This window comes from Podarcis erhardii (genome assembly GCF_964252035.2).
Source record: "Podarcis erhardii genome assembly, chromosome: 16".
In the NCBI taxonomy this organism is placed as follows: domain Eukaryota; kingdom Metazoa; phylum Chordata; class Lepidosauria; order Squamata; family Lacertidae; genus Podarcis; species Podarcis erhardii.
Genome location: NC_138514.1, coordinates 1,775,483 through 1,789,314, shown reverse-complemented (window position 1 = coordinate 1,789,314; position 13,832 = coordinate 1,775,483). Strand labels below are relative to the sequence as shown.

The following is a 13,832-nucleotide window of genomic DNA, read 5'->3' as shown; positions in this document are numbered from 1 at the left end:
TCCTTGTACCGCTTATGCCTGTGTCTGCCTAACTGAAAGGCAGAACGGGTGCAAACTGGGAGTGTGTCCCTGCCATGGATGTGCCTCCATCGGCAGCACGATTTGTGAATGGTTCCTCAAGAATTTGGAATATTATCATGAATTATGGGGCACTCCTGAAGCGGCCTATGATAATGGGCTGCAATTAACCAGCTACCGAATGGACTGGACATGAGCTATGATGGTACCTGAATGACTTTGAACAAGCAAGAAATTTCTTACAGCAGCCGGAATGAAATGGGGATGGGGCAGTGTTTGCTTTCATGGTTTTTTAAGGGTCTTTTATTTCCTGACCCCACCCCTACAAAATGAAATAACTGTGTGCAGGCGTTATGATGTTATCTGACACTGAGAGAGGGGGGAGCCAATGATTTGTGCTCTATTAAGGCTTTCACAATGCTTTTCTCTACCCCCCCCTCGAATGTATGGATTTTATATAAATTATGCTTGGACTGGATCTGGAGTGAGAAGAGAGCTATTTGTGAGGACAAGAAACTGCTAATTATACTTGGCAGGAAATTTTATATGTGACTTTGATTTCCAACTGCGGGCTCTGGAAAATAATCCCCAGAGTTTTAATGGTGGAATGGTTGTCTTGTTGGGGAGTTATTTGTGGCTCAGTGTATCCTTGAACAACGGAAGGACTGCTTTCAAAGGAGTTCTCAGGGGAGTGGAATGTGAATGGACAATGAATGATGGTGGTTAATCTCTCTACACACCAAACCTGAGAAAAGAGGTCTGCACGCGGGAAATGAACTTTTATGTGTTTGGGAAACAACAGAAGAGCTGACTGCAAGGCAACAAGAGCGGATAGCTATGTAAATGGATCAAAACGAACAGAAGGATGAGAAGATGATTAAATAAGAAAAATGAAGAGGCAACATCAGGAAGAATTGGACATAAGTTTTTAACAGGAGCGGGAAACCTAATTATTATTTTTTAAATGTTGAAATAATTTGGATTGATTTGTTAAAATATTGAAACAAACAAACAAACAAACAAACACAAACAAACAAACAAATAAAGATTTTAATGGGGGTTACTCACAAAGTGGCTGCTCAAAAACCACACACTGTACTTGTTCCCTATGATAACTATGTATTGAAATCATCTAATACAATGTACAACACTGTCTGGAAAAGGGTCCTGAGTACAACCTTTATCATCTGAAAATATCTGATGGCATTTCAATTTGTGGGGATGCCTTGAGCCTCTTGGTGCCCCTTGCCACTGTCGGGGGGGGGGTCACGGTAGCACCTCTGCTTGGGTCAGGTCCCAGGTAATTTCCCACCTTCCATCCAAGGAGCTCAAGGGGGCTACATGGCCCTCTGTTACAAGATGCATTGTCATTTCGAGATCTTACCGGGGCACCACTTCTTTGATAGAAACAAACAATATTAATAAAGGGTTTCTTATTAGATCATAACCAATAATTTCTTTCATTGCTGCTTATGGTTGAGCCCAGTGTATTCCGATTTGGGGGCACAACCACAAAAAATGAAAAGTGCCCGCCCCACAGATTGGCTGCCAATATAGGCTGCTTGAATTGGGATACATTTTATTTAATTTAGGTTTTTGAAAGATACACTTAGATGTGTGCATAGCAAATGTGTAGGAGACTGGCACTTATATAGGTGGCAACCATTTTGTGCTCGTCTGATTGATGTGAGACCCGCAACGCGTTTGTCGTTTTTGGCCCCAGAAGAGGGTGGAACCGCTGACGCACCCAATGACTGGGACCTCAATCTGCATGCAAATGGGGGAACTGCCAGTAGAATATCGACCTGAGCATTCACTACATGCTGCTGTGGTGAGAGAGCACAATGTGTTTTCTGGACGCACGAGGGAAGAATTCCCAGCTGCATACATAGCATTAGCAATCAATTCTGCCTGGCTATTTTGCACCCCCCCCCACCAACATGCCTCTGATTTGTGCCAGAATAACCTGTTAAATAAATATTCCAGATAAGCCATTTATTGTCCTTTCTCCTTAGTTTGTAATGGACCTTACCTTCCTTATGCTGCCAAGTTTCAAATCAGTCTGTTGAACCATTTTCTAACTATATCCCCTGGAACCTACTGTCCTCCCACCCCCTCCTGACACAATTTTGGATTACAATGGCAGCATGTGATTCAGCATATTCACATAATCCTAGAATTGTAGGCACCCCAAGGGTCATCTAGTCCAATCCCTGTCATGCAAGGATCACAGCTAAAGAATCCCTGGCAGACGACCATCCCACCTCAGTTTCATTTGTGATAAATAAATGAAGACATTCCACATACCTCTCACCTCCTCCTCCCAGTCCTCTTCTGTCCCTCACACACCCATCTCCCTGTCGCTCATTCTCACTTCGTCCAACGTGCCATTCCCGCCAATTAACCTTTTCTCACCACAGGTTTGCCCCACCAAGTAACATCATCCACAGAAATGCCTTTTTATTACAAACTACAAAGATGTTAACATTACTATTTAACAAAAGCTAGATGCTGCTCTTGACCTAACACAAAAACCCGTTCCACAAAGCACACAGGGAAAACCTTGCCAGCCAGTTCTGGGGAGAAAAATGCACATCCTGGCAATTTGTCAGAACCTCTGCTCAACGTTTGTGACTTGTTCAGATTAAGCCATTTCTTATCCTCTCTACCCTGAATTCATGAGGGAACCCCTCACAGTGACTTCCGCCCTGCCATGTTTCAGATGCCCTAACTGCTGCCCCCTAGTTTGTTCCTCATTTGACAGGAGGAAAGCAATTCAGCTGGAGCCCCTCACACTGGGCTATGGCAGACAATGATTAGATAAAGACAAAACAATATTAAGGAACAAAAAGCCCACAGCTTGATTAAGTTGAGCTGAGTGAGTGGCTAAGGAAATAGAGAATTTTGATAAGAGTGTATTTTGTGGGGAGATTAGATTATTTTGGGGGTGCAGGTTACAATCAGCTGGAAAAAGGGTGAGGGAGAAGGGAAAGTCCGAAGGAAAGAGCTGCCTGAGGGATATCTGTGTGAGTCCCAGACTAAGGAAATGCAGGAGGAAAACAACAACAACCTCTGAATCTTGAGAAGCAAGAACTGCCAGATCAGACCCAAGCACTAAATAGGTCACATTGTGTTTTTGTAATGTTATGCATTTGATTGACTTACATTGTTATAAGAATTTTCAGGTCTTATATATATAATAAATGTTCATAAATGTACCAAGCAAACACACATATAAATATATAAACCACACGTCTGAAACCCAAAGGAAAAGTCCTAAAGCCATTTTGACTCTTTAAAGGTAAAGGGACCCCCAACCATTAGGTCCAGTCGTGACCGACTCTGGGGTTGCGGCACTCATCTCGCTTTATTGGCCAAGGGAACCGGCATACAGCTTCCGGGTCACGTGGCCAGCATGACTAAGCCGCTTCTGGTGAACCAGAGCAGCGCACAGAAATGCCGTTTACCTTCCCGCTGGAGCGGTACCTATTTATCTACTTGCACTTTGACGTGCTTTCGAACTGCTAGGATGGCAGGAGCAGGGACCGAGCAACAGGAGCTCACCCCGTCGCAGGGATTCGAACCGCCAACCTTCTGATCAGCAAGTCCTAGGCTCTGTGGTTTAACCCACAGCACCACCTGCGTCCTGATCTTCAACATAGATGAACTATATAAATTAAGACAATCAAACCCTTTCTAATGGCTATTCGGTACTTATTTATCTACTTGCACTTTGACGTGCTTTCGAACTGCTAGGTTGGCAGGAGCTGGGACCGAGCAACGGGAGCTCACCTCATCGTGGGGATTTGAACCACTGACCTTCTGATCGGCAAGTCCTAGACCACAGAGCCACCCACGTCCCTATAATTATAATATCATTTTGACTCTTTCAGTCACCTCTACAAGGTAGAAGGAAATGCAGAAACCTCCCCATTGTCACATCTAAGGTGTGAATAGGGTGAGCCTGTGACCTAGCTCAGGAATTAAGTATTATCATTACAAAAGAATGACCAGGCTCTCCAGGTAATCCAGTCAAGTGACCAGTCAAGTGACCATTAACAGGTAACCTGGCAGACAGGGTAAAAACAATGCACTCAGATTTCTGGTGTGCATGCACACGAAAGCTCATACCAAGAACTGACTTAGTTGGTCTTTAAGGTGCTACTGGAAGGAATTTTTTTATTTTGTCTTTTCTGTGATGTATGTATGATGTTTCTGGGGGTGGTCGTGGACTCCAGGGTGGGCAATTTAAAATGTCTACATAAGGGCGGGCACACCTAGGTTCTGGGTCCTCCTCCTTCTCCTGCATGTGAAGGGGGCATCCTGTTGCAACAGTTAATAAAGGTGAGGCTTACCAGCTGCTTTGCTTCTCAATATTCTCTGGTTGGTCTCTGCTATTTTCTCCTACCAATAGAGAACCTACCAAAGGACTCCATAAGGGCTCTTCGGTATCCCACAAGGGGAAAGGAGATGGTTTTTTGTTTTTTTACTTATATCAACTTGAAATAACCCCACTTTCCCTCAAATATAAATTAATAAATTATATCCCTGTGCAAAGTGCTTCTTCACTTTTGTCTTCCGATTTTTGCTCCTGTGTGAGTCTCATGTTTTGCACCCTGACAAACGGTGCTGTGGTCACAACATGGTCCAGGCTGTGTTCCTCGTCATCAGCGATGCCACAGGGGCACGACTGAGAAGCCCACCTCAGGCAACCACATTCAGGACTGCATGCCAAACAGCAATGACTTCTCTAACTGTGCTATTTCACGCTGGGTGGGGTTGGGGTACAGCCATAAGCATATTGTCTGGGAAACCCCCTAGGACCGCAAACCCCCTGGCCAGGCCAAACAAGTTGAAGTACTCAGTTCAGAATATAAATTTAGACCACTAGCAAAAAATAAACATTCAGTATTGGAGGCAGTCGCAAAGCCCTGGATTTCTACTTGCCTGGTGTATAGTCAGCAATACTTACCGGGGCATTTATAGAGCTTGCGCGCCTGGGCAATATCTCCCTTGCTCAGCCGGGTCCGTTGGCCAATGACGGGCTGCACCCCATTCACCTCATATTTGGGATGGATGGTGTCTAGGAAGATCCCCCTGAAATCACAGCACAGAGCAGTGAATGAGCATTCCCAGGATCTCAGCCCCCTGGCCTGGGCACATCCTGGAGGCAAGCAAGCTGACTGCTTTATTCAGCTTGCTTTGAGACGGCTGCAGTTTTCCAGGTAGGAGTCAATTGTACACTGGCAAATTTAGGTTTTACAATTAAAGTGGATTTGATGCTGAGATACAACATCAAGGAGAAAAGATTCTGATATTAGGAATTTATGCACCAAATGACGGGAAATCGGAATTTTATAAGAAGTTGCATGAGATTATGCTGGACTATCTGGACTACAACAACATCATTATGATGGGAGACATGAATGGGGTCGTATCGACTAACATGGATAAGTCACAAAATCAAAATGTTACAAAAGACGGCAGACTACCAAAGACCTTTTTTGAAATGACCGACAATATGGACTGGATTGACATTTGGAGAACTAAGAACCCCCTGGGAAGAGAGGGAACATTCTTCTCTGAAGCCCAGCTGACTTGGACAAGAATCGACCAAATATGGATAACTAGAGGTCTGGCACCCAAGGTTAGAAAAGTGGAAATCTGCCCAAAGACCTGCTCCGACCATAACGCGCTGAAGATGGATATGACACTTTTGCCAACCGGCTCCTTTAGATGGAAGATGAACGATAGCTTGTTTAGAGACCAGGAGATTATTAAGAAGGCCCAAAAAACTCTGAAGGACTATTTCGAAATAAATATGAACACTACGGTGGAAAAAAGAACTATCTGGGATGCAAGCAAAGCTGTGATGAGGGGGTTCTTGATACAACAGAACGCCGTAAAGAAAAGGACACAAAATGAAAGGAAAGATAAGATCTTGCAGAAAATTAAAGAATTGGAGAAGAAATTAAGATCAAATCCGAAGTCACAGCCGATTCTGAGAGAAATTAAACTATACCAAGCACAATATTCCAAACTGATAAACCAAGAAATAGAATGGAAGATTAAATTAATGAAACAAAAAACTTTTGAATCGGCGAATAAATGTGGGAAACTGCTTGCTTGGCAGTTGAAGAAGAGACAGAAATTAAATACAGTTACAAACCTAGAAATTGAAGGAAGAAACATTCAGAACCCCATGGAAATTAGAAAGTGCTTCCAGAGATACTTCAAAAAATTATACACTCAAGGGCCGCAAGATGAGGCTGAGATTAAACAATTTTTGGAAAGAAATGGACTAACAAAGTTGTCACAAAAAAACAGATTAATCCTGAACAACAAAATAACACAACAAGAGATTGAACAAGCCATTCAGAACATGCAACTGGGCAAATCTCCAGGGCCAGATGGCCTGACTTCCAAGTATTACAAGATATTAAAAGACTATCTGATCCAACCAATGATGGAGGTTTGTAATGAAATTATGGAAGGGAAGAAGGCGCCGGAATCGTGGAAGGAAGCTTTTATCACATTGATACCAAAATCTGAAACTGAAAAGACACAACTCAAAAACTATCGTCCCATTTCCCTTCTGAATGTGGATTACAAAATATTTGCAGACATTTTGGCAAGTAGACTAAAAAGAGTTCTTAATGAAGTAATTCATAAAGACCAGGCAGGCTTTCTCCCAGGTAGACATATGTTTGCTAATACTAGGAACATTATTGACATTTTGGAACTTTTGCAAACAGACATAAATACAAAAGCAGTGTTAATTTTTATAGATGCGGAGAAGGCCTTTGATAATATTTCTTGGAAATTTATGAAGGGAAATTTGAAAGAAATGGGAGTGGGACGGGGGTTTGAGAATGGGATTGATGCAATATATTCAGAACAAAAGGCCAAACTGATAGTTAACAATGTGGTTACAGAAGAGTTCAAAATTGAAAAAGGAACACGACAAGGCTGCCCGATTTCCCCTTTGTTATTTATCTCGGTTCTGGAGGTGCTCTTGAATATGATCAGAGGGGACCGGTTGGTGGAAGGGATTCAGGTCGGAGCGAAACAATACAAACTTAAAGCTTTTGCAGATGACCTAGTTTTGACCCTGCAGGAGCCAGAATCTAGTACGAAAAGAGTATTACAATTGATTCAGGACTTTGGTCGGGTGGCGGGATTTAAATTAAACAAACAGAAAACTAAGGTGCTGGGAAAAAATTTGACAGATATAGAGTCAGAACGGTTTCAGAGAGAAACAGAATTAACTATGGTTAAAAAGGTAAAGTACCTAGGGGTAAACATAACAGCAAAAAACCTGAGTCTATTCAAGGACAACTATGAAAAATGTTGGTCTGAAATTAAGAGAGACTTGGATAGTTGGACAAAATTGAAGCTTTCTTTGTTAGGCCGAATTGCTGCTATTAAGATGAATGTATTGCCAAAAATGTTGTTTTTGTTTCAAACATTACAGATTGTGGATAAAACGGAGTGCTTCCGGAAGTGGCAGAAAGATATATCTAAATTTGTCTGGCAGGGCAAAAAGCCCAGAATTAAGTTTAAGATATTAACAGATGCGAAAGAAAGAGGGGGCTTTGCCCTGCCAGACTTAAAGTTGTACTATGAAGCCGCAGCTTTCTGCTGGCTAAAAGATTGGCTACTTCTCGAAGACACTGACGTACTGGACCTGGAAGGTTTTAACAATGCTTTTGGTTGGCATGCATACTTATGGTATGACAAAGTTAAGATCAATAAGGCCTTTAAGAACCATATTGTCAGGAAAGCAGTGTTTAATGTCTGGACAAAATATAAAGACTTATTGGAAAATAAAACTCCAAGGTGGCTTTCACCTCTGGAGGCTAAGGCCCGAAAAAGACCCAATATGGAGGCCAAATGGCCAAAATATTGGGAAATATTAGAAAAAGATGGAGACAATTGGAAATTGCAGAGTTTGGAGAAAATGAAGGATAAGGTGCGAGACTGGTTACATTATGCTCAGATTAAAGAAGTTTTTAAAAATGACAAAAAGTTAGGGTTCCAGGTGGAGAAATCGAAGTTAGAAACAGAATTGTTAGAACCAAAGACCAAGGTACTATCTAGAATGTATAACTTGCTGCTAAAATGGAATACACAAGACGAAATGGTTAAATCGGCTATGATAAAATGGGCGCAGGACATTGGGCATAACATTATGTTTGAGGACTGGGAAAGGTTGTGGACCACTGGGCTGAACTTCACCGCATGTAATGCTCTGAAGGAAAATGTAATGAAAATGATATATAGATGGTACATGACCCCAGTTAAACTTGCCAAAATATACCATTCGTCTGATAATAAATGTTGGAAATGCAGAGAAAATGAAGGAACATTCTTTCACCTCTGGTGGACATGCCCTAAGGTGAAGGCCTTCTGGGAAATGATATATAATGAGCTGAAAAAGGTATTTAAGTATACCTTCACAAAGAAACCAGAGGCCTTCCTCCTGCGTATTGTCGGCCAGAAGGTGTTAAGGAAGGACCGAACATTTTTTATGTATGCAACAACGGCAGCAAGGATTCTCATTGCAAAAAACTGGAAAACTCAAGATCTACCCACACTGGAAGAGTGGCAGATACAGCTGATGGACTATATGCAACTGGCCGAGATGACCGGCAGAATCCGTGATCTGGGAGAAGAGAAGATGGAGGAAGACTGGGAGAAATTTAAGATGTATCTACAAAAACATTGTAATTTGGTTGAATGTTAAGAAGGATGCTAGATTATAAAAAACTGGCCACCACTAAACTAGATTTAAATTTGATGATAAGTGAGACTAAAGAAAATATAAAAATTTTTTGGAAGAAGTGCTAGATTATATTTGAATGAGTGGACATGAGATTGTAAACAAGTTGATAATTTGTTTGGAAAAAATTTTTAACGATGTAAATGGGAGCGGGAGACGTGAGGGAGTCCAAAGAAGTGATGAAATTGTTGTAAAAGAAGTAAGATCGTTTATTATGTGTGCATTTATATTTAAAAACCTTAATAAATATTTATAAAAAGATAAAGTGGATTTGATGCTCTTGCACAACAAACACACTTCCCAAAAAAGCCCCCAATGACTTAATTTTTGTAGAATGAAAAGTGATGGGAAATGTATTGGAAAGCTTGGGATAGCAGCGATGTTAGATGATGGCATAGAAGCTCTGCACAAACAAATCCATAAACCGGCCCTGTGGAATGCACTACCATCAGATGTCAAAGAATGTCAAAGAAATAAACAACTATCTGACTTTTAGAAGACACCTGAAGGCAGCCCTGTTTAGGGAAGTGTTTAATAATTGATGAATTATTGTATTTTAATCTTTTGTTGGAAGCTGCCCAGAGATGGGAGGGGTATTATTATTATTATTATTATTATTATTATTATTATTATTATTATCAGCAACATTGCTTAATTCCAGCGCAACCCTTGGGCTCACCCATAATTACCTTTCACCCCAAGATTTCAGGTCAGGGCTTTCCTGCCCTGTGTCTGAGCATTTGGGTTTCTTTTTTTCACTCTGCCACTTTCCTCACTCTTTAATGCTGAATTGGAACAAATGGCAATCTGAGGGCTTCCGGTGGAGCGTGAGCCTGTCGCAAGCGAGGGATTTTTCCGCTAGAGGAATCCCAACTAATTCGGTCAAAACGGGGGGTTATTGGGCAAAATACAGCCCCAAAAAGCCTCTGGAGGGTGTCCAGAGGGTTAGGTTCCCGGCAGTGCCTGGAGCTAACCTACCGGCCGTCAGGTAACCCCGAAAAGGGGCGAAGAGCACGGAGGGAGGATCAGCAGGCTATCGGGAAGCCATTGCTATGGCCGATTAGTGAAGCCCCGACCTTGCAAGGAACAGCGCTCCGCTCTCAAATTTAAGAAATTCGGACTCAACAAAAGTACAATTTGGAAGAAACAACATTGAGGAAGGTCACGTAATTAAAAGGATTATTACAAAGTTCAGCTGTCATCTGGAATCAGCACAGACGAAGCACTGTATGCAGAGCTGGAAAATGAAAGTGAGTTGCCACTAGCGGCTATTGTTTCCGTTTCTCTCTAAACTCTTAGAACTAAAGTTAAAAAGTATAAAAGAGACTCTGGAAGAGGTTACAAGGATACAGGAAGATTAGTACAGTAAAAGAGGGATCAGAAATATAGTGGCAAATAGACGTCTTTAGGGTAGCGGAGGATGTATAAGGCTTGAAGTTTTTCCCCACTTTCACTTTTAAAGACAAAGAGACGGGTTGGAAGGAGAGCCTTTGACTCCATTGTTAAGAGTCAAAAGGCTGCTGTTGCAGAGGGAGAATTAAAGCCTCTTTTCATCTTTTGGTCGATATAGACTTTTAAGAGGATAAAACTAAATATAGCGTAATCAGGAATTGAGGTGGTTTTTCCTTTTTCCTTTTTATTTTTCTTTCCTTTGGAGACTGACATTTACTGAATTTTAGATCTACGCCACTTATCAGGACTTCGATTCCCTAGTGGATGGAATGAGACATTACAACTTGTTTTTCTATTATTTTCCTTGCCAGTGGAATATTTTTAAGAAACAGGATATTTGACTTCTCCCACTTCATGTTTTGGGTGCTAGGTGGAATACTCCTTCTGGGACTCTATTGATTCATCTGTAAAAGTGTTTAAATATATTTTGGAATTAATACCAATTAGAAAAGTAAGAAGCAATTTGCTGAGTTGATATTAGAGGCTATAAAATATTTTGATTTTTGAAAATTATTTTTGGAAAATAACTAATTTTGGACATTATATTGGAATTAAAAAAGAAATTATTTGGATTAAATCATTTATGGATTATGATTTTTTTGTTTGGATCATAACTGGATCATAACTGGATTACAACCCTATATTGGAGGAAGTGCAAGAGAAGACTCTAATTAAGGATTAGCCCGATTGGGGGCAAGATGATTGTTCTATACTGTGGTTCGGATTTTGGATTTGGCTTCTCCTTTTCTCCTTTGAAGTTATTAATAGGAGATAATCTGGCAACTTATCTATCTGGGTACCCCTTCTCTTGAAAGTCAACCATCTCTACACACTGTAATTTTCTTTTTTTCCTTATCTCACCAATTTAAAATCACTCATTACTACTCTATTACTTGTTCTACTCCCTACTCTACTCCCAACTTTTGTGGAAGAGACATATCATAAACCAAAAATTGAAACTGTGAAAATTGTTTAAAGTGTATCAGCTGAATTTGGTATATAATAATTGATTATTGGTTAATTTATTGAATAAGGTTTGGTTCTGTATAGCAATTTGGTGAAGGACTGGGGAGGGAGATTGTAGAAGGTAGAAATGGCACACCAACAGAAGAAAGGGGTGGAGGGGGTTACACCAATAGAAAGGAGAGCATTTAAGCAAGAATCAGACTTCAAAGCAGAAATATTGAAAATGTTTGCAGAAATCAAACAAAGTGAAAAGAATTTGGAAACAAAATTAGAGCAAGTGGATAGTAAAATTGGCAAAATGGACAAAAAAATTGACGAGACGGTTAATGAATTGAAAGGACAAATAAGAGAGGTATCAAAAAGAACTTTATCATTGGAAGAAGGGATGGAAAAGGTGAAATTAGAAATGAAAGAGGTGAAACAGGAAGAAAAGAAGATGAAAATGGAGATGATGGAAATAAATAAAGGACAGGAAGATATTAAAGATGCAATGGCTATGAATGCACTAAGACAGAGGGAGGTGAATCTGAGGCTGAGATCTATGCCGGAGATACAGAATGAAGATATTAAAGAGAGACTGATAATAGAGATAGCGCAATGGTTGGAGTTACCAACAGAAGAAGTGGTAAAAACAGTACAAAGTGCATTTAGAATGAAAGTAAGATCAAACAAAGCAAGGAAAATTCCAGGGGACTGCCTAATTACATTTAAAGATAGAGAAATGAGAAATTTGATACTACAGAAGAACAGAGAGAAAAGATTATACATAGATGGAAATTACATAATCATTTTTAAAGATATACCAATAAGACTGCTGAAACGAAGAGGTCCATACAAGCCATTGGTACAGACTCTCAAGAATAATAAAATCGACTTCAAGTGGGAATTCCCTGAAGGAGTCTCGTTTTTCTACAAAAGCAAGAAGCACAGGTTAATAAACCCAGAAGAAACAGGGAAATTTTTGAGAAAATACGAACTAAAGGCAGAAGAGGAAGAAGCCAAGGGTGCAGATGGAGGGGCAGGATCTAAGGAAGAGTCAGAATCGGGGGAGGAAAAAGAAGAGAACGGAAAGAAGTCGGATGAAGAAGTAGAAGAAGGAGAGGAAAAGGATACGTTATAAGAAAATTATTTTAAATTTATTTAATTGGAATCCATCATGGCGCTAAAATTTTGGAATTGGAATATTAATGGGATGAATGATAAGAAAAAACGAAATAAAATTGAACAATTTTTGAAAAAGAAAAATTTGGACATTACAAGAAACACACGTGGCAAGGAAACACAGAAAAATATTGATTAATAAAAGATTAGGGAATGAATTTGTATCTTTGGACAAAGAAAAAAAAGAGGGGTAGTTCTATATATCAAAAATAAAATTGAATCTCAACAAGACTTTAAAGACGAAGAAGGAAGAATTATAGCAGTTCAGATCTAATGGCAAGGTGAAAATTTGATAATTGTCAGGATCTATGCACCTAATGGAAACAAGACTGATTTCTACAAAATCTTGGAAGAAAAACTATTTGACTATATGGATCAAAAAATTATAATAATGGGTGACATGAACAGAGTGGTTTCATTGGAAATGGACAGACTAAGAAAAGGAACAAATAAAGAAGGGAAACTACCTAAGACTTTTTTTACGATGACTAAGAACTGTGGTTTGATTGACATTTGGAGACTCAGACACCCATTGGGAGAAGCAATTCACTTATTATTCAGAACCAAATCAGTCAATGTCAAGAATAGATCAAATATGGGTTTCGAACGAACTGACACCAAGAATCCAACAAATTGAAATACAACCTAAAGTAATTTCGGATCATAATCCAATAAAGATGGAATTAAAAGGTTTCAAGGAAATGATTTATAGATGGAGAATCAATGAATATCTATTAGATGATCAGCAAACTTTAGAAAAAGCACGAAAGAAACTAACGGAATATTTTGTGGATAATATCAATAAAGGGGCAAAGATGAATGTGGTTTGGGATGCAAGCAAAGCAGTTATGAGAGGCTTTTTCATTCAGCAGAATTCATTGAGGAATAAAAATAGAGAAAAAGGGGGGGGGGAAGAAATTTTGAAGCAGATTATGGACAATGAACAAAAACTATTTAGAAAACCAAATAACCAAATTAAGCAAGAAATTAAGACCTTACAAACTCAATTTGCAATGATAATAAACAAAGAAGTGGAATGGAATATAAAAAGTTTGAGACAGAAAAACTTCGAATTTGCTAACAAATCGGGCAAATGGTTAGTGTGGCAAATCCAAAAGAGAAAGGAACAAAACACAATTAATAAAATCATTGTAAATGGTGAAGAGATAGTTAATCCGAAAGAAATCAGAAAAGGATTCTTGGACTTTTATAGACAATTATATAAAAATAAAGAAAGGAACAATAGAAAGAAAATAGAAAGATTTCTAAAAGAAAAAAAGGTGCAGAAGATCCCGACAGAACAAAAAGACCAGCTGAATGCCCCAATAGAAATGGACGAGATAAAGGAGGTTATAAAAGAATTGAAAAGAGGAAAGGCCCCGGGACCAGATGGATTTACATCAGGTTACTGTAAAGAAATGAGAGATGTATTGTCGACACCATTGAAAGAAGT

The 13,832-nt window shown here is 39.7% G+C and overlaps 1 protein-coding gene across 3 annotated transcripts in view; it reads right to left on the bottom strand.

Moving 5' to 3' along the window:
* BMP1 (bone morphogenetic protein 1) overlaps window positions 1-13,832 on the bottom strand; it is a 183,055-nt gene that overhangs the window by 50,350 nt on the left and 118,873 nt on the right. For all 3 annotated transcript variants that reach the window (XM_081843862.1, XM_081843860.1, XM_081843861.1), the window contains exon 7: window positions 4,991-5,115. In XM_081843862.1, the coding sequence (XP_081699988.1) occupies window positions 4,991-5,115 (125 nt within the window). The remainder of the gene's footprint in view (window positions 1-4,990; window positions 5,116-13,832) is intronic.